This window comes from Leopardus geoffroyi, chromosome C2 (assembly GCF_018350155.1).
Source record: "Leopardus geoffroyi isolate Oge1 chromosome C2, O.geoffroyi_Oge1_pat1.0, whole genome shotgun sequence".
Taxonomy (NCBI): domain Eukaryota; kingdom Metazoa; phylum Chordata; class Mammalia; order Carnivora; family Felidae; genus Leopardus; species Leopardus geoffroyi.
Genome location: NC_059333.1, coordinates 148,810,451 through 148,832,061, shown reverse-complemented (window position 1 = coordinate 148,832,061; position 21,611 = coordinate 148,810,451). Strand labels below are relative to the sequence as shown.

The 21,611-nt window shown below is 44.2% G+C and overlaps 1 protein-coding gene and 1 long non-coding RNA gene across 2 annotated transcripts in view; one reads left to right on the top strand and one right to left on the bottom strand.

Moving 5' to 3' along the window:
* Positions 1-3,510, bottom strand: part of CCDC13 (coiled-coil domain containing 13) — a 39,507-nt gene extending 35,997 nt beyond the window's left edge. Inside the window, exons 1-2 of the mRNA XM_045436976.1 lie at positions 3,290-3,510; positions 903-1,051 (exon numbers count right to left, since the gene is read on the bottom strand). Coding sequence (XP_045292932.1) covers positions 903-1,051; positions 3,290-3,510 — 370 coding nt within the window. The remainder of the gene's footprint in view (positions 1-902; positions 1,052-3,289) is intronic.
* On the top strand, positions 3,409-17,747 carry LOC123575941. Its single transcript, XR_006701108.1, has 3 exons — positions 3,409-3,516; positions 7,737-7,738; positions 17,588-17,747. It is a non-coding gene; the product is annotated as an uncharacterized LOC123575941 (long non-coding RNA).
* The last annotated feature ends 3,864 nt before the right edge of the window (positions 17,748-21,611 follow it).

The window sequence follows — 21,611 nt, the reverse complement described above, 5'->3', positions numbered from 1 at the left end:
AGTGACCAAGGGCCTTTAGGACACCAAATTCCCGTTGGCTGTTAATTCACTACTGGTCCTCTGCATGCACCTACCCTTAAATACACTGGCTCTCAAAAGGCAGGGAGGGACACTCTGGCGGATGCCGGGTGAGGCCCATTGTCATCTGTGGTTGGTTACACTGACTTTCTGGGTTAGTCAGCTACCTGGGAGTTGCTCAACGGGTGTACATGGAACAGAGGACAATCAGGGCCAAGGTCCCCACCAGATCTGCAGGGCCAAGGTCTAGCTCATAACCACAGAACCAATGTCCAGTCACACCCACAGAACTAAGGTCATCCCCAGACCCATATGGCCAATGTCCCTACCAACAGAGCCAAGGTCCAGCCCAGACCAAAAGGGCCAAGGCCCACTCTAGACCCTACTAGGCCCCAGGAAATTCCCTCGGAACAGCTAACTTCCCTGTCTCGTCCACTTTTCTGGAGGAGCAAGTGCTGTAGAGTGAATGCCTGCTTCCACTGGGGTTTTTTCACATCCACAACACAACGGCTGAGCCAGAGCACCAAGATAAAACGGACCGTGCTGGCCCGACAAACGTGCAGCAAGAATCCACAGAGAACCCCTGTCATGAGTCCCAGCCAGGTCACCAACACTGCCCAGAATGCCTGCCGACTGTCCCTGCTGCTCCTGGGCTCCCATTTCCTGGCTCACTGGCCTCCTTGACCTGCTCTCTTCCCCTACCTCTCCTTCATTTCCATGACTCATCTGCATGAACTTGACCATGGCTGACCCTTGGCACTCTCTCTTGAGCATGTGTGCTCTGGAACCTGCTCTTTGCCCTGCCCAGGGGGCTCCATGGCAGCTCGGCCAGCTACCTGGAGATCAGGGCAGGCACTGCCACAGCAGTGGTTGAGTTGAGCTACCTGTGAAGGCAAATCTGTCCTCTTCTATTTTCTTTTTGAGATGTTTGATTTCAAAGTCCCTTTCCTTCAGCAGTTTATACAATCGCCCATTTTCATCCACTGTCTCCCTGAGCTGCTCTCGAAGGTGTGTGATCTCCTCTTCAAGCATCCTACAAGGGCAAAGGCAGAATTATAGGGACTGATGGGCAGGAGTCAGGCCTCCACTGCCCAGGCTTGTTGTACCTGGTTGGGCACTAGGTGGTGAAAAGAACTCGTCTGTACAAAATAGAAAATGTCAATGAGCAGATTTTAACACACTGTTCTCAAAACCGAGTGACTATGCACACATACTCACACACACACGCACACACATGAAAAGAGAAAAAAGGTTTGAATTACATTGTTTACTATGGATTTAAGAAAGGGCTATATAACTGACTGCCTCTCTCCAAGAATTCATACTCGTTCAAGCATCCATGGAACATGGATAAAAATGTATCATCTTATAGGCCACAAAGGCAATCTTAGCAAATTCCACATAATGGACATCATACAGACCTTTTTGTTTAATGGCAATTGACTAAAATTAGAAATCAATACTAAAAAGACAGCAAAAAAATAAAATAAAAAACAAACCCTCAAACCCATCATACGTTTGGGACTAAAAAAAACAACAACAAACCACATGCCTGGGGAACCTGGGTGACTCAAGTCAGTTGAGTGTCTCACTTTGGCTCAGGTCATGATCTCATGGTTTGTGAGTCTGAACCTCACATCGGGCTTACCGGTATCAGCACAGAGCCCACTCCAGATCCTCTGTCCCCTTCTCGCTCTGCTCCTCCCTCACTCACACTCTCTCTCTCTCTCAAAAAAAAATATTTTTTTAAGAAAAACACATTTCTAAATTATTTATAGGTTGAGAAGAAATCATAGCATGTACCATGAAGCATTTAGAACAGACTGACTGCAGTAGCAATATATATAAAAATGTGTGAAATGCAGGGGAAGGGTAGAGAGAGAGGGAGACAGAGGATCCAAAGCGAGCTTAGCACTGAGAGCAGCAAGCCCGAGGCAGGGCTTGGGCCCATGAACCACGAGATCATGACCTGAGCCAAAGTCAGATGCTTAACCGACTGAGCCACCCAGGTGCCCCAAGACACTGATAGTCTTAACTGCATGTGTATATACACATACACATACATATTAGAAGACCACATAGGAATTGTCTAAGCCTTAAGTTGAGCCTAGGTCTCTAGGTTTCAGGTAAACCTGACAGAAATCCGAGCAGGTGGTTGGTTTTGTTCGTCATGAGTTGTCTTGCAAGGTTCTCTCCAGCACTTTAAAACACGAGAACCACATGATTGATTGGTCTGTGATCATTTCTACCGTGAGGCACAGAACAGGCTCCCTAGGGACAGTTGTGTGGGAAGTGAGTAAGTTATAGATGTTATAGGGAACGGTTATTATTAGTTAACAGCTGATATAATCATTACTGCTGTTATTCCACCAGTGGCTCGGGCCTCCACCAATTCCAGTTTCTCCCATTTGGAAAAAGATCATGTGGAAACATAGGTCTGGGGTTAACTTAGAGCTAATATCTCGGAGCCACAGGAACTTTTCCAATTATTGCACAACCTCTATGTTTTTCCCTATTAACATTTTTTAGTGGAACATTTTGAAAGTTGAGAAGCCATAAAAAGTACCCATCTGAGGATGGGTAAGATAGATTCTGGGCCAAACCAGAAGCAAAGAGACAACTCAACAACTATTGTGGAGTTTTGGTTTTTTTGTTTTTTGTTTTTTGTTTTTTTTTTTACTATCAGAGAATTTTGTTATCAATATAGACTTCTGCTTTGACAACCAGTATAAATCAACATGCACTGAATTTAAAACAAAATGAGAAGATTCCAGACTACTTTCAACCTTTTCACCAATGTGAAAAACCAAGGAACCCACCAAGAGCTTTCTTAGGACAGGTATGTTTATGGTTGTTATGTGTCAGGAAAGGGAATTGGCATAGGAGAACGATCTCAGATGAGAATTTGCAGCAATCATCATTTATGAACCATCAGAGTTAGCCAACCACCTCCTCAGAAACCCAAACACGGTTTTCATGCAAGAGAGACGGAATAAGAAAATCCAAGTGAATAAACTACACCCTGATGAGTTTCAAATTTTCAATTTGACTTTGAACAATTTTTATACACATTTCATACCAACTTATATCCATGGGAGCACAGATCTATCAGAGGCAAATCTTCAGTAACAACCTCTGTGTCAAAACCTCTGTGGCCCAACTTATATACACACATCTAGTCAACCTGATGGTCTAGCTGTCTGTAATCATTTCTCCCCCACCTTCTCTACCTCCCTCCAGTGCTCCTGGGAGGGTTCAAGTTTGCATTTACCTCTGCTCGAAGCTGTTTTTTGAATTTTGCTCCCCAGCTTGGAGAAGGCTGAGGCCATCCGAGATCTCCAAGGGCTCTTTTTGGTCATCAACTTTGCTTTCGAGGCTCAGTTCCTTTTCCCTCTGTTTCTCCATCTGCTTCTGCAACCTTTTGTGCTGCATCTCCTGCATGGCCTTGAACTGGAGCCGCAAGGTGTCCCGTGCACCTTCATCTGCTGCCATCTTGCCGTAGGAGTGGAAAAAGAAGCCTGCGCAGAAGCAAACCCCAACAAGCACACATTTCCCAAGAGTACTCAGCACACAGTCAGCTCTGTCTACAGCCTTCAAGTCTGCAGTACCCTGCTTAGCCTTGTGTGTATCCCTATGGAAGCCTGGAAGACCCAGCCTCACCTCAAATCCCCTGAAAGCCAAGGCTGAGCTGAACATCCTCCCCCTGCCCTGAATGTGCCACCAGACTGCTCCCCGTCGCTCAGACTCAACACTGCTCTCCTTCCTGTCTCTAAAAGCAATGGCTCTCCACACTGGCTGGATATTAGAATCTCCTAAGGGCTTCTAAAATATAACAAAGCTTGGACACATCCTTGAACCAATTAAATCCCAATTTCCAGGAGCGGGGTTCAGACATCATACTTTTTAAATTCTAAGTATAATTTACACATGGTAAAGTACATAAATCCTGAATGTACAGCTCAATGGACCATTACATACGTATACATCCCTGGGGTGACCACCTGGATCAAGGTATAAGTACTTCCTGTCCCCAAGCAGACTATCTTGTGCCCTCTCCAGGCAGTCATTCCCCCCAAGAAACCACTGTTCCGACCTCTGCCATTGAAGATGAGTTTTATGTTTTCTTTTTAATCTTTAAATTCTACCGAAGTATAAGTCATTGACAATAAAATATGCCATTTTATGTGTGCAAATGAGTCTTGACAAACACATATACGTGTGTCAGCCACGAGCAGCAGCACTGTAGAACATTTCTATCACACCAGAAAGGTTCCTTTGTGCCCCTCTGCAGACAATCTCCCTGCCAGTCCCAGTCCCAGGCAAACTCTGATCTGCTTTTGATCCCTTACATTTTGTCTTTTCTAGAATTTCATATAACTGCAATCATACAGTAGGTAGCCTTTCTGGTTTGTTTTTGTTTTGTTTTGTTCTTGTGTGTGTGTGTGTGTGTGTGTGTGCGCGCGCGCGCTTAGCAGTACCTTTTGGAGATTTATTAATATTGTTGCATGCATCATTAGTTCATTCCTGCTTATTGATGGGTAGTATCCCATCACATAGATATACCACAGTTTGTTCATATATTCACCTGTTATTGGACACCTGAGCTGTTTTCATTTTCAGCTATTATGAATAAAAACTGTTATAAACATTCATATACAAGAAAGTCTTTGTTTGAGCATATGTTTTTATTTCCCTTGGGCAAATACATAGAAGTGGAAATGCCAGCTTATATGGTAAATTTATGTTAGCTTTATAAGAAACTGCTAAATTGTTTTCTAGAGTGGCTGTAACATTTTACATTCCCATGTTTGAGAGTTCCAGTTGCTCCATATCCTTGCCAGCACTTAGTATGGTCAGTCTAAATTTTAGTCTCTCTAGTGACTATGAAGTAGCATCTCAATGTGGTTTTAATTTGCATTTCCCTGATATCAAATTATATCGAGCATCTTTTCCTGTGCTTACTGGCCATTTTCATATCTTCTTTTGTGACATGTCTATTGATATTTTTTGCCCATTTTTAAATGACGTCTGCTTATTATTGAGTGGTCAGAGTTCCTCATACATTCTGGGTATTTGTGTCTACTTTTGAACTTCAGGTAAACAGAATAACAGAGCACGGACACTGGAATTTTTAAATGGCCTCCTCATGTCTGGTGTTAAGCACCCCTGCCTGAAACCAAACTGAAGCCACATCATCCACCCACCATCCAAGTAGTGATAAATCTTGTTGATCCTCCATAAATGTCTTTACATAAATGTCCGTGTATTTCCAGCCCCACTCTCATTATGCTCACGACCACCTCAGGGCATTTGTACTTGCCATTCCCTCTCCCTAGAATGCTCTCCCCCCAGACATCCACTTTACTCACTTCTTTCAAATGTCACTTTATCAGAGAAGTCTCTACACCATTCCATTGTGGAAAACTTTCTTATTCTCACTCCCCACACTCCTTACCCTGTTGTATCTTTCTCCACAGCACTTAGCTTCACCTGACACACTGTATGTTTATTGATTGCTTCTCTGCCTCTCTGCCAGTCCTACAATGGCAAGCACTATCTGATGTTCACTGTTGGATCCTCAGTGCCTAGAACAGGGCCTGGTGTGTATCAGGCAGGAAATGAGTATTTGATGAACAAATGACAGATGGTTCTGTCCTAGGACTGTTCAAGCAGGTCCTTACTGCCCTGGCTGCCCTCTCCTTTTTCCTACTTGTAGTCTACTCTGCATTGGCTGAGGGAATACTTTATTTACCCTGTGTCAGCTCTTAGCCTGACACACTCCTGCACCAGAGAACTTCAGCAGGTGCCCATTAGCTGCAAAACCAAGTCCAAAGGCATTAAAGGTGTTGGGGGATTAAGCCTCTGTCTCTTCTTCCAGCCAACTTTCCCCTTCTTAAGGCCAATTCTAGTCTCACCTTGCTGCTCTGTCCCTATATGTCCTTCTCCCCTAGACTTAAACCTTGCTGGTTCTCCCAGGCCCAGCACAAACACCACATCCTTTCCTAACCCCCCAGGAAGAACATGCTCCCTGCCTGACCACCCCCAGCTGCTCCATCAACACCTTTCCACTGTACTTATCCCTACCCTGTCCTCAGGGGTGGTCCCAGAGCCTACACCCAGAGCTTCTTAAAGCTGTCTTAATATTGAATCTGCAGGGATACAATTCAAAAGTACTGATGTCCAGGCCCCAATCCTGGAGGATTCAATCTAACTAGTCTGGGGTGGAGACCAGGCATGGGGCTGTGTTAGTGCTGCCCAGGTGGTTGGGATGTGCTGAGAACTGAGCCCACGGTATAGCCTTTGAGCCTGTCACAGCAAAAGAGGAGCTGGTGTTACCTTGGAATTCCTCACTAGGTAGCTCTGCCCTGTTAGAGGAACTATATAACTATAACTATAACTATATCGCTCTGCCCTGTTAGAGGAATTAACTCAGCAAATCTGGGTTGTCCACACCCTGCACATTCCAAAGGAAGGTTTGGCCCTTGACCTGCTCTGAAGGAGGTAACCTCTAAGTCTTAGGTATATCCTGCCTGACAATAAAGCCTTTCTTTACCTGGGCTTGGGCGACTCAAGATGGCCTATGCTAACAATGTGATTTTATGATGGAGACCTTGGGCCATGCCATATCAGCTTTACCTCTGGAAGGGTGGGAAATTGAGTGACTAAGGTCAGCCATGTGTGCAGTCAGCCATGCGTGTGTGACTGACCCCCAGTAAAACCCTGGACCCCAAGGCTTGGGTGAGCTTCCCTGGCTTGCAATGTTCCATGCATGTCATCATGCATTGTTGCTGGGGGAAGCAAGCACTGTTCCCGAGACGCCACTGGGAGAGGACAACTGGAAGCTTGTGCCTTGTGTCTCCTGGACTCTGCCCAATGTGCCTTTTTCCTTTGCTAATTTTAATCTGTACTCTTTCATCAGCATTAACTGTACACCAGCTTTGCTGAGTTCTGTGAGTGCTTCTATCAAATCGTGGAAGCTCAGGAGAGTCTTGGGGACCCTCAAACTACAGGAACCCCTGGACACCTCTGCTGAATGTGTGACAGCCACAGATAAGCCTCTGCTCGGACTTCATTACAAAGCAGACAAGCAAAAGGGTTTTTACAGGGGGCTCAGTCACACAGGCACGGCTGACTGTCTGCACAGCTGACCATAGTCACTCAATTCCCTGTTCCATCTTTTGGGACACCTAGGGATATAATGTAACTTAACAATCAGACTCAATGTTCTATAAACAGGAAAATCAGACTTTTTCTGTAAAGGGCCAGATAGTAAATATTTTAGGCTTTGTGGGCCATATGGTTTCTGTTACAAGTATTATATTCTGCTGTTGTAATGGAAAGCAGCAATAGACAAGACAGAAATGAGTGGGTGTGGCTGTGTTCCGATAAAACTTTATTACAAAAATAGGCAGTGAGCTGGATTTGGACTGTGTGCCTTAGTTTGCCAACCCAATTTAGGGGAATTTCACCTGAAAAAGTGCCTAGAGATTGAAGAAAACCCTATTGAGCCTATTATTTGAAAATGTAACTGGAGAGTTTAAAAATAAGTTTATCCTGTGATTCCCTATTTTTTGTAGATTATAAGAAGGGACCATCACATACTTCATTTTCCAAATTGGGTCGCCTTGGAGAGTGAAAGGAAGAGCTATTAATAATCATTCTGGGTCAACAGCAACTTGGAAAAGCAACTTGGAGGCTGTGACTAGCATATAAAACAGCGGTTCCCACCCCTGCTACACACTGAAAACACCCGGAGCTTTTAAGATACTGGTGCCTGGGTCCCCCACCCAGGGATCCTGATGTCATTGGTCAGGGTGCAGCCTGGATGTTGGACACTGCTGGTCTGGGCTACCATACAAGTAGCTTGGCCCAAGCTGAGACAGCACCTGAGTTTCAGGGTGAACTTGCTCTATACCAGCTGTGTGAGTTAGAAAGTTTCTAGGGGCACCTGGGTGGCTCAGTTGGTTAAGCGTCTGACTTTGGCTCAGGTCATGATCATGGTCTGTGAGTTCGAGCCCCGCGACAGGCCCTGTGCTGACGGCTCAGAGCCTGGAGCCTGCTTCGGATTCTGTGCCTCCCTCTCTCTCTGACCCTCCCCCCATTCATGCTCTGTCTCTCTCTGTCTCAAAAATAAATAAACATTAAAAAAAAAAAAGAAAGAAAGTTTCTAGACCTCTTTGGGCCTCAATCCCTCTTCAGTAAGCAGGAGATGAGAAGGAGACCATAGATGTGCTGTAAGGGGCAAATGCAAATTGGGTGGTGGTGCATGAAGGTACTTTGTCAGCTATGCATGGTAGGAACAAAATACTATTTTCTTCTCCCTTTCTGGTGGTCTGTCTTGGGGAATCCCTTCCTCCTTCTCTTGCCCCACATACAGAGGCTTCCAGGCCCTCACAGTGATTCTTGTGACCCATTAGCAGAAAGCCTTCTTGGGCTACTGGGCCCACAGTGACCCAGCCCCATGACATAGCTCCCTCTAACCTCCACAGCCACTCCTTCGCATCACAAGGTCACCTCCTCTGCACCTTATCTCCTGCCTGCTCACTCCAATATTCCCCTGGTGCCTCCCCATCTCTCTGGCTGCCTGCCTCCCACCTTCCCTGGGCCTTGTCTGGGTACTTCTAACCTATACCGCACCTGATCATTTGGGATCTTTTTAAACCAGATCTGAGTGGCTCCTGCCTTTCCAAGACCCGGCCAGGACTCATGGAGGGCACTCTGGCTGGTCTGAGAGCTGCATCCATCCCACATTTTTCTTTAACTTGCTCAGAATGCTCCGTGAGGATTTGAATTTGTTGTCAACATTCAAACATCTGTAGGGGCGCCTGGGTGGCTCAGTCGGTTAAGCGTCCGACTTCGGCTCAGGTCATGATCTCGCGGTCCGTGAATTTGAGCCCTCTATGCTGACTGCTCAGAGCCTGGAGCCTGTTTCAGATTCTGTGTCTCCCTCTCTCTCTGACCCTCCCCCATTCATGCTCTGTCTCTGTCTCAAAAATAAATAAACGTTAAAAAAAATAAAAAAAACATTCAAACATCTGTAGATTTCCAGCTTCTTTTTGACAAGTTTACAGGTTTGGCCGTGCTGGGTCCCTAGCCTTACATGGACAGCAGCTTCTTAGCAGAAGGAGTTCCCTCTGGGCAGGCTATGCTCTTTCCACTCAACACCATCCCTACCACTCCCAGATGCTGCAGCCGGCACATCCACATCGGCTGTCTGGTATCGTTGCTTATAAATGGTGTTCTTTCTCTCACACCTGCTAGATTCACTCACTTTCATTTCCCATCAGTCCTTGAGGATGTTTGGTTTTGTAACTCCTCCCAGTGCTCAAGCCTGGAGGCATCTCAGAGGCTTGTTTCAGCCACTCTACCTTCCTGGGATGCCTTCCTCCCCAGGCTCTTTCCTCCTCGCCTCTCCTCTTTCCCCAAAACTCCTGTTTAGCTTGAAGATTCCCCTGGAGACACTCTGTAGACTCCTAGAGTCCCTTGGGCATCCTTTGATCACTAAATTTACCTTAATGTATTATAATTATCTATGGCTTTATTTCTATTTCTTTTACTAAGAGGACTCTTAAGGCCAGGGATCTTAGGTCTTATTTCCTAATTTTCAGCATCTTTCCCAGAATGGGCCTTCAATTAATATTTTAGAATTGTCACTGAATATAGCAGGTGCTCAAAGATGAAAGAAAAAAAATGGATGAATGATACAGACAGCAAACTAGTAGTTGCCAAAGAGGAGGGGGTGGGAGACGGGTAAAATGGGGGAAAGGGAGTGGGAGTTACCGTCTTCTAGTTATAGAATGAATAAGTCACAAGATGAAAGGCACAGCATAGAGAATATAGTCAATGGTACTGCAACATTGCTGTAGGTGACAGATGGTGGCTACCCTCATTGTGGTGAGTACAGCATAACATAGAGATGTGGAATCACTATATTGTACACCTGAAACCATTGAAACATTGTGTGTAAACTCTACTTCAATTAAAAAAAAATTTTTTTTAATGTTTATTTATTTTTGAGAGACAGAGCACAAGCAAGGGCGGGGCAGAGAGAGAGGGAAACACAGAATCCGAAGCAGGCTCCAGGCTCTGAGCTGTCAGCACAGAGCCCAATGCAGGGCTTAAACCCATGAACAATGTGATCATGACCTGGGCCAAAGTCAGACGCTTAACCTGAGCCACCCAGGTGCCCCTACTTCAATTTTTTTATATAAAAAAACTTAAAAAATGAATGAGTAAATAAATGAATAAAGAACAACTTGTAGGGGCGCCTGGGTGGCTCAGTTGGTTGAGCATCCGACTTCAGCTCAGGTCATGATCTCATGGGATGATAATCGTTATATACTTCACAGGGTGGCTGTGGGGATTAAATGAGAGAATGCATGGAAAGTGTGTATTACAGTGCCTGGCATGTGACCACTCCTGACAGTTTAGCTATTATCATCTTTCTCATCGTATGAGATGGGGTGTCCTCAACCCAGTCAAGTCTGTGGGAGACAGACAGCCTGTCTGCACCGATGGGGCACTTTTGGTCTACATCAGCCGCCAGGGCATTAGCATCTGCTCTGTCAGGGATTTGGATGTCGTTGGTCTGGGCTGTGGCCTGGGCATCTGTCTATTTTTATTTATATTTTAAATTTTATTTATTTTTTGCATCTATTTTTAAAGTGTCCCAGGTGAGTCTAATGATGAGTGAGGCCTGAGAATATGGGGGGGCAGGTGCTCCGAGAGGCTGGGAAAACCTGCAGGAGAGGGAGGCACTGAGTCAGCCTGAAGTTGAGTGCTAAAGAATCTGGCTCCAGTGGAAGAAGAGGGCGCCAGTGGGGGGCAGAGGGCTGTCCTGTCAAAAGAAGAGCATTTGCAGAGAGAATGTGATGAGTGTGGGGAATCGAGAAAGGCTCAGGATGGACAGAGGGCAGCGCAGAGGTTTGGGGAGGGACTGGAAAGAAGGCCTTATCTGGCTCAACTAAGGAGCCTGAACTTCAACCTGAAGATGATGAGGATGTTTAGAGGATGCACACAGGATCGCACTTGCATTTTGTGAAGCTGGAGGCAAAGGGGCCTAGTTGGGAGGATGCTTCCAGGAAGGAACGTGGTCCTAAATTAAGGCTGCGGCAGTGGGGATAGAGAATGGGGAACGGGAATGATGCCGAAATGGAAGAAATGTGAGGCAAGTGTGCAGGAGAGAAGGAGAGGGGAGTCTAGAAGGTTTGGGTTTGAGTGGCTGGGGAGATGGTTATTCCAGGCAGAGGAGTTTTCCAAGCTGTTGGCAAGCCCGGTGCCAGGCACTGCTGAGTTTGAGACTCCCTAGGCTTTCCACATGGAGATGCTGGGTGGACCTGGGGCTCAGAAGGGCAGCCTGACCTGGGGCCTCAGGTGGCCAAGACTGGGGTGTGGACAAAGCACTATGGGGAAAGGGTGAGCAGGAGGCTAGGTAGGAGGTGGGAGAGAGAAGAGGAAGATGGAGGAAGAAAAGATGCTGGGAGCAGATAAGAGGTGAGCAGATATTACTAGGCAGAGAGGGGAACAGATGGGTGAGTCTGAAGAAAGAAGAGGCAGGGTGGACCGATCAGGGCGGAGGCTGGGGTGGCAGGAAGCTGCAGATAGGGGCCACTGAAGGGTGGATGCCAAGAACCTTCTGAGATGGGCCCTCGACCACATTCTTCTTTCCCTTCCTAAACAATTTAACTGCAAATCAAGGTAGACCCTTGACCAAAGACAACATGGATCTAAGCAGGGGATGCTGATTCCCAGGAAACAGAAAGGAAAACTTTTACTTTTGAAAAACAAAAGAAGTAATGCTAAAGCTAAATTTTTCAACATTTATTTATTTTTGGGACAGAGAGAGACAGAGCATGAACGGGGGAGGGGCAGAGAGAGAGGGAGACACAGAATCTGAAACAGGCTCCAGGCTCTGAGCTGTCAGCCCAGAGCCCGACGCGGGGCTCAAACTCACGGACCGCGAGATCGTGACCTGGCTGAAGTCGGATGCTTAACCGACTGCGCCACCCAGGCGCCCCTAAAGCTAAATTTTTCAAAACACCCGTTGGCCCTGCCTGCTTCCTGACTACTTCATGACAGTGTGGTTGGTGTATATTAAAAACAGGAACAAAGATATGCCTGCCGTTTATATTTGGGGGGGGGGGGGTCAAGATGAAAGACTGGAAGACTTTGTCACCTTCCACCTACCCTCGTGGTATAGAAACTGTCATGTTCATCTCTGAATCTTGTCTCTGCAGCACAAGCCAGCATGGGTATGCAGTGGGTGCTAAATGAATATTCATGCCATGAATGAATAACGGAACCACAGCAGCAATTTCGGCTTTAGAGCAAACAGCACTAAAGACACTCAACTTGATTTCCTTTGCTCGTGTAGGATGTGGGTCAGAAGATCATTCAGCAAATATTTATTGGCATGTGAATAGCTCTCTCCTCATGGAGTTTCTAGTCTGGTGGAGGAGACAGACATTGATCAAATGATCACATAAAAAAGCATAAAATGATAATTGTGATGTTCTGAAGGAGATACATAGTGCTGATAGTCTCTATCAGAGAGTTTGATGTAGCCTGGGGGAATCCAGGAGAGCAATCCCAAGGAAATGAGCTGCGACCGGAAGTACGAGTAGGAGTTAAGTAGAGGAAGAGCATTTGGGACAGAGGCACAGCATGTGTAAAGGCTCTGTGGCAAAATGAAAAATGGCAATGCCTCTAATGATCAGTGCCCTCTACTCCCCCTGCATAGGTAATCCATCAGCAAATTCTCTCGGTCTACATTCAGAATATACCCAGAATCTGAACACTTCCCACCTCTTGATCCTTACTGTAGCCTCCTAATTCATGTCCATACATCTGCCCTTGCCCTCCACCCCATGGTCTTTTCTCAACACATCAGCCAGAGAAACCCTGTTAGTAGGTAAGTCGGACCATGCTCACCTCAGCATAAAAACAGGGCCCAGTGTAATCTGGTTCCTCTTGCAAACCATCTTTCATTATCAAGAATGCATCAAACTCACAGACTTCCACGCTGGCTGTTCCTCTGCTGCAATGTTCTTCCCAGGATATTTACATTTAGTTCCAGGATTTTTGTTGTTTTTGTTGATTCTTTGGGATTATCTACATAGACAATCAGGTCATCTGAGAACAAGACAGTTTTATTTCTTCCTTTTCAACCTGTAATGGTTACTTTTCCTCTCTCATTGCCAGACAAGTAGACAGGTGTCTACTCAAAGGGGATGTTTTCAGGGAGACCTTCCCTGACCACCCTACCTAATAATGCATTCCCTTCCCTTGCTTCCACCCCTTGAACTCCCTCTCCCCTGCCCAGATTTATTTTTCTCCATCACATTTCTCACCATCTGATACACAGAACATTTTACCTACTTATCACCTATGTTCTCCAACTAGCTTGTAAGCTAAGAGTGTACATTTTAATCTATTTTTTCCATTACTGTACTGCAGACCTGTAACGGTATTTAGCACACAGTAGGTGCTCAGTAAATATTTCTGGAACAAATGAATGAATTTGACGTCCCTTAGTCCAACCATCTTTGGTAACCAGCTGCTGTGTCTGTGAATACGCTACTCGCATGTAATTGTAACAAATGTTTAGAAAGCATTTCTTTAAAATCCATCTTAATAACATTTGTGCCTTCTACATGTGGTGCTCTGAGGGCATGACCAGTCGTCTTGCTACTTGCTCTGGACTTGAGTAGTAGAAGCAAAGGTGCAGAGGGTTTCAAAAGTTAAAGCTGAGCAGAAACTTCTGACCTGTAAAGAGTTTTAGAAGTTACCATTCCTATCCTCACAATAAGAAAAAGATCTAGGGGCGCCTGGGTGGCACAGTCGGTTAAGCGTCCGACTTCAGCCGGGTCACGATCTCGCGGTCCGTGGGTTCGAGCCCTGCGTCATGCTCTGGGCTGATGGCTCAGAGCCTGGAGCCTGTTTCCAATTCTGTGTCTCCCTCTCTCTCTGCCCCTTCCCCGTTCATGCTCTGTCTCTCTCTGTCCCAAAAAAATAAATAAACGTTGAAAAAAAAAATTAAAAAAAAAAAAAAAGAAAAAGATCTAAACTAAAAATCAACAACTGGAAATCAGTGGAACTTAGAATCCTTAGACAATCGAGGTCACAGGGCAAAGTACTGCCCTGAATATTGGAGAGTCAGGTGAATACAGAGAATCACAGTTTACTGGAGCAGAAGCCTGCAGCGAGAGTCAATATCGGTAGAAACACTAATCTCTACCTGATGAATTGCTGACGACCCTGTGTGGCTTAGGTTGCAGTTTTAAAACTCCTCGGGGTTCAGCCCTCATAGTTTTGTGATTTTTATCTCCAGGAACCCTACCAGATTCTCACTGCGAAAAACAGAGGGAAATCTGCTCCTGTTTCTGACAACGGAAGAGGAAAAGTAACAATTGAAGATTGGAAAGAAAAAATAAAACTGTCTTCTTCTCAGATGACATGATTGGTTATGTAGAAAATCTCAGAGGGGGCGCCTGGGTGGCGCAGTCGGTTAAGCGTCCGACTTCAGCCAGGTCACGATCTCGCGGTCCGTGAGTTCGAGCCCCGCGTCAGGCTCTGGGCTGATGGCTCAGAGCCTGGAGCCTGTTTCAGATTCTGTGTCTCCCTCTCTCTCTGCCCCTCCCCCATTCATGCTCTGTCTCTCTCTGTCCCAAAAATAAATAAACATTGAAAAAAAAAATTAAAAAAAAAAAAAAGAAAATCTCAGAGAATCAACAACAAAAACAAAATCCTGGAACCAATAAGCAATTACAGCAAGGTCGTGGGACAGAGGTTAATATACAACAGTCGATTGTTTTTCTACCTACCAGCAAAGAGCAACTAGAAATTGAAATTTAAATGCAACACCATCTACATTCACATTAAACCATGGAGCTACTTGAGTATACATCTAACACGTATATGTAAATATGTAGATGTACATAAATGTATGTATATAAAAATATATGTATATAAGTATATGTAAAAAATCTATATGAGGAAAACTAGAAAACTCTGATGAAAAGAAATCAAAGAAGAACTAAATAAATATTCCATGTTCATGGACAGGAAGACTCAATACTGTTAATAATGTCAATTCTTCCCAACTTGATCTGTAGTTGCAACTATAGGTCCCAATCAAAACCCCAGTAAGTTAATTTGTGGATACTAACAAAGTGACTCTAAAGTTCATATGAAAAGGCCTAGAATAGCCAACACAATATTGAAGGAGAAGAACAAAACTGGAGGACTAATGCTACCCAACTTTAAGACTTCCTACAAAGCTATAGAAATTAAAACAGTGTGGTATTGGGGAAAGAACACACAAATAGATCAATGGAACAGAACACAGAGAGCCCAGAAATAGACCCAGACAAATAGATTCAACTGATCTTTGAAATGAAGCAAAGGAAATTCAATGAAGAAAAAAGTCTTTTCAACAAATGGCGTTGGAACCACTGGACATCATGTGCAACAAAATAAATCTAGACACAAACCTTACACCTTGCACAAAATTACATCAAAATGGGTCATAGACCTAAATGTAAAATGTAAATGTAAAACTAAAAAACCACTAGAAGATAATATAGGGAAAAAATCTAGATGGTCTCGGGTTTGGCAATGAGTTCTAAGATACGATACCAAAAGCACGATCCATAAAAGAAAAAAACTGATAAGTTGGACTTCATTAAAATTAAAAACTTCTGCTCCGCAAAAGGCACTGTTAAGAGAATGAAAAGACAAGCCACAGTCTAGAAGAAAAACTTTGACTGCAGAACACATATCTGATAAGGGACTGTATCCAAAATATACAAAAGAACTCTTAAATTCAACAATATGACAACCCAATCAAAAAGGGAGCAAAAGATCTGAACATATATTTCACCAAAGAAGATATATAGATGGCAAATAAGCATATGAAAAGATGTTCAGTATCATATGTCATTAGGGAATTGCAAATTAAAACAACAATGTGATACCACACATCTATTAGAATGGCTAAAATCCAAAACACTAACAACAGTAAATGTTGGTAAGGATATGAAGCAGCAGAAAATCTTATACATTGCTGGTGGGAACACAAAATGGTACAGCTATTTTGGAAGACAGTTTGGCAGTTTCTTTTAAAGCCAACCATGTCGTACCAAATGATCCAACAATCATTATTTACCCAAATGATTTGAAAACTTGTGTCTACACGAAAACCTGTAAGTGAATATTTATAGTAGCTTTATGCGTAATTACCTAAAATAAAGAGCAACCAAGATATCCTTCAATATGTGAATAAACAAACTGGTACAACTATACAAGGGAATGCTATTTAGGGATGAAAAGAAATGAGTTATCAAGCCATGAAAAAACATGAAGGAAAGTTAAATGCGTATTGCTAAGTGAAGAAGCCAGTGTGGAAAGGCTACATTCTGTATGATTCCAACTGTATGACATTCTTAAAAAGGCAAAACTGTAGAGAAGTAAAAAGATCAGTGGTTGCCAGGGGTTGGGGAGAGGGGAGGAGGGATGAACAGTGGAGAACAGGGGGTTTTCAGGGGAGTGAAACTTATCTGTAGGATACTTTAATGGTGGATACATGATATTACACATTTGGCAAAATCCATAGAACTGTACAACACACACACACACACAACCCATTAATGTAAACCATGGACTTTTTAACTTAATAACAGATAGCTTTATCAGTGGTAACAACTAATATGCAACACCAATGCAAGATATTAATAGTGGGGAAAGGGAGGAGGAGTATATAGGAACTCTCTGTATTTTCTGTTCAGTGTTTCTGTAAATCTAAAACTGCTCTAAGAAATAAAGCCTATTAATTAGTTTTTGTTTTTGTTTTTAAGTTAGGGCTAAGTCTACATGGAAGGAAGTCTGGCTCAGGAAAGACTGGCAGCCAAGGGCTGGGGAGAGTGGCACCCACCCATTACTTTCTGCAGCAAAGCAAAGATCCCAGAGGACAGAGACCAGTGAGGAAGGGCTGAGGCCCCTTCCAGGCATGAGCCTCCTCTGGCCCTACCAGACTCCGTCTCGCCCCCCCACCCCCACCCCGCCTTTATTATGTTAGCCTAGTGTATTCCTAGCAACAGCCTAGGGTCCTGGGGGTGGAGAGGAGAAGCCCAAGAGATTGGGCGCCCTGTACACCGACTGTCTCAGGTAGCATCAATGCAGGGATCGGTTTGAGGTGGGGTGGGGTGCAAATGTCTGGTTCCTCGGGCGGGAGTCCCGCTCTGAGGGGACTCTCTCGTCGGCTCGGCCCCCGTGTGTGTGTGGGGGGGGGGGGGGGGTGGGGGGCTGGCCCTGACTCGGGAATATGCTGGAAGTGGATGCCACCAAGTCGCGTAGTTCCCATTCCGCCTCTCAGTACTTGTGCGGCAGGGCTCCGTAGCAGATACCAGGACAGTGCGCTGGTCAGACGGACCTGGGCCGGACTTCTGACCATGCCACCTGCTGTGTGACTGCGGGCAGGTGACCCACCCTCCGAATCTCACTAACCCCTGTACTGCATGGGAACTACGTGTCTGCCTGGAGAGGGAAGAGGGCTGTATGTGGAGACGCACAGAATGAAGTGGGGCGAGACCTCGCTCGCCACGCGTGCAGGGAGGGTCAGGCCAGGGGCAGGTCAGGGCGCCCGGGCGAGCGCGTGCGCTCCGGCGCGGGTCCGGACCCCCCAGTGGCTGTGGGCTCCCCCAGCTTCTGCCTGGGACTTCCGTCCTTCCCCACACTTACAGCGGTCACTGCGCTCCTCACTTTTAGGGCCGCAGCGGCTCGGTCTCTTCTGGACGCCTGCACGCGCTGCCCCAACAACCGTCACCAGGGAAACCAGAAACGCTCTATGAGTGACGTCACCACGTGTCTATGGAGGCCGAGCGGGCGCCCGGAGTTGGAAAAGTGCAGAAGGCGGAGGTGGGGCGGGTTGAAGCAGTTTGGGGAAAAGAGCGGTGGGCTGGGTGGGAAGAGGCTTCCTGTGCCTGAGACTTTAAAGTTGGCTCAGTCGTCCGATTCTGGAAGGTAGGTTTTAAAAGTTTCGTGGGCCAAGCATTCTACGCAGAGATACACAGCCCTACAAGAGAGTTGAAAAGTGAATGGCCCACCACGAAACTTGACACGTTCACAATGTCTTTGGAAAATGCTGGGGAGGGGCACTTGGGTGGCCCAGTCGGTTAAGCGTCTGACTTAGGTTCAGGTCATGATCTCACAGTTGGTGAGTTCCAGCCCCGCATCAGGCTCTGTGCTAACAGTTTGGGGAGCCTGGAGCCTGTGTCTTCGGATTTTGTGTCTCTCACTCTCTCTGCCCCTCTCCGCTCACACTCTGGTTCTCTCTTTCAAAAATAAATAAACATTAAAAAAGAAAAAAAATGTGGGGGAAAATTGTGGTAGTGAAAAAAGCAGAATAGTAATTGCTAAATAAACGTGTTTTTTTCAAACAGAAACAAGTCTGGGAGGAATATATAGAAATATTTTTAAAAAATAGTTATTTTCGGGTGGTGAAATTACAATGCTGTTTTTATTTTTGCACCTTTGGGCATGTTAAAAATAATGAACATGGTCTATTTTCATCGTGGAAAAACTTTTTTTTTTTTTTTTAAGTCACTGCCCAATATAAGTCGCTACTATATTCAGGACTATATGAAAGTGGGAGGCAAATTTATATGAAAGAAGATTCAAGGATGCTTTCTAAATATTTATTCAGGACTTTATAATTTGAAAATCATCAGACATGTCATAGTTGCTTTTCTTGCTTTTTCTCCCCCCATGAGGCATTCACCCTCAGAGACCTGCATGGACATGTGGCACCAGACCACCTTTTGCAACATCAACCAGAAGAATATTGACAGGATATAATCCATCTATCTTTTCATGTTTTATTTGTATTCATGTTTCTGGTGTATTTTCTTCTATTCGATTTTACAACATTGGTGGTAGTTTGCATATCCACCACCACAGTCAGGATATTGAACCTTCATTCACCGCAAGGATCCCTCTCTTGGGCTTTTATAACCACACTCACATCCCTTTCCCACCTTCCAGTCCCTAAACCCTGGTAACCACTGATCTGTCTTTTCTAAAATGTTGTCATTTCAAAAATGTTATATAAATACACAGTATCTAACTTTTGGGGACTGACTTTTTTACCCAGAATAATTCTTTGGAAATTCATCCAAGTTGTTTTGTGTATCAATACTCTGTTCCTTTTTATTCTGAGTAGCTTTCTACGGTATGGATATGCCAGTTTAACGATTCACCCACTGAAAGACTTCTAGGCTGTTTCCAGTTTGGGGACATTACAAATAAAGCTGATACAAACATTCATGTACAGTTTTGTATATGAATTTTTCATATACAGTTTGGCTAAGGAATATAAAATGGTACGGCCTCTATAGAAAAGTTTGTCAGTTCCTCAAGAAGTTAAATGATCCAGGAATTTCACTTCTGGATGTATACCCAAAATATGAAAGCAGGGACTCAAACAGATATTTGTACACCCATGTTCATAGCAGCACTATTCAGAATAACCCAAAGGTGGAAACAACCCAAATGTCCATCAACAGATGAATGGATAAACAAAATGTGGTCTATCCATACAGTGGAATATTATTCAGACATAAAAAGGAAAGAAATTCTGACACTTGCTACAGTATGGATGAACCTTGAGAACATTATGCTAACATGAAATGGACCAGGCATAAAAGAACAAATATTGTAGAATTCCATTTATTTTAGGCACCTAGAATAGGCAAATTCATAGAGACAGAAAGTAGAAGAGATGTTGGCAGGGGAGAGGGGAAGAGGGAAATGAGAGTTATTGAAGGGTATTAAGTTTCTGTTTGGGATGATGAGAAGGTTCTGAAGGCAGATGGTGGTAATAGCTGCACAGCATTGTTAGGTGTACTTAGTGTCCATGAGTTGTATACTTAAAAATTGTTAAAATGGTAAATTTTGTTATGTATATGTTACAACAAATTGTTTTTTACTTTTTTCATTTTATTATTTTTTAAAATTTACATCCAAATTAGCATACAGTGAAAAAATGATTCCAGGAGTAGATTCCTTAATGCCCCTTCCCCATTTAGCCCATCCCCCCTCCCACAACCCCTCCAGTAACCCTCAGTTTGTTCTCCATATTTAGGAGTCTCTTCTGTTTTGTCCCCCTCCCTGTGTTTATATTATTTTTGTTTCCCTTCCCTTATGTTCATCTGTTTTGTCTCTTAAAGTCCTCATATGAGTGAAGTCATATGGTTTTTGTCTTTCTCTGACTGCCTAATTTCACTTAGCATAATCCCCTCCAGTTCCATCCACGTAGTTGCAAATGGCAAGATTTCGTTCTTTTTGATTGCCGAGTAATATTCCATTGTATATATATACCACATTTTCTTTATCCATTCATCCATTGATGGACATTTGGGCTCTTTCCATACTTGGGCTATTGTTGATAGTGCTGCTACAAACATGGGGTGCATGTGTCCCTTCGAAACAGCCCACCTGTATCCCATGGATAAAAGCCTAGTAGTACAATTGCTGGGTCATAGAATAGTTCTATTTTTAGTTTTTTGAGGAACCTCCATACTGTTTTCCAGAGTGGCTGCACCAGCTTGCATTCCCATGTTACAACAAATTAAAAAAAAAAAAAAATCAGTTGCACAGATTTCTGTGGGTCTAACCACTCTTTTCTCTAATCCCTAAAAATTAGGTCCTTCCCACAGTTCCACATAGCTCCAACTATAAAGTAGGACCTTTATCTATGCTTATTTATTTTTTAAAAGATAATCATAAGGCCACCAAATAGATTTTCCTGCACTGAAATTATATGCTTGCTCCCACAAATCAGTAAATATAGCATAAGCAGACAGTGATCCTCTTCTTACTATGAGAAGCAAAGTTGAATTGAATATCAGAAGAAGTACCTGGGTTTCTAACTCTCTGACATGAGTCAAGTCACAAACATCAACTTTCTTCTTAAAATAACAACAGTACTGGGGCACCTGAGTGGCTAAGCAGCTGCCTCTTAATTTTGGCTCAGGTCATGATCTCATGGTTCATGGTTTTGAGTCCCGAGTCCCGCTCTGCGTTGACGTGGAGCCTGCTTGGGATTCTCTCTTTCTCCCTCTCTGCCTGTGCTCTCTCAAAATAAATAAACTTTATAAAATAATTACAATAGTACTGTTTATTACCACGATAATCAAATAGGTCATGAATGTTCTTTGTAAACTGTGAAATACTCTTCAGGTGTATTATTACATATTTAGCTGTTTTTTCCTCAAAATGGAAGCAAGCTTTGCTGCAGCTTAAAACTAAGGCTCCATTAGGCTCTATGCATTTCAGACCTCTCCAATTATGGACTTCAGCTTTGCAGATCCAAAATCTGATTTGGTCATTATACCATAAATGTCTCTTGGGGTTGGACTTAACAGCAGTCATGGTATTAAGTGACTGACATGTAAACCAGAACACTAAGCCACTAGTTTACATTGGGGAATTGTGACCCATATCCAGGGCCCCTCCCTTCCCAGAATCAGACACCCATGAAACCAAACGAGTCATCAGAAAGATATTGTGAGCATGGATTCAAAGCAACCAGAAGCAAA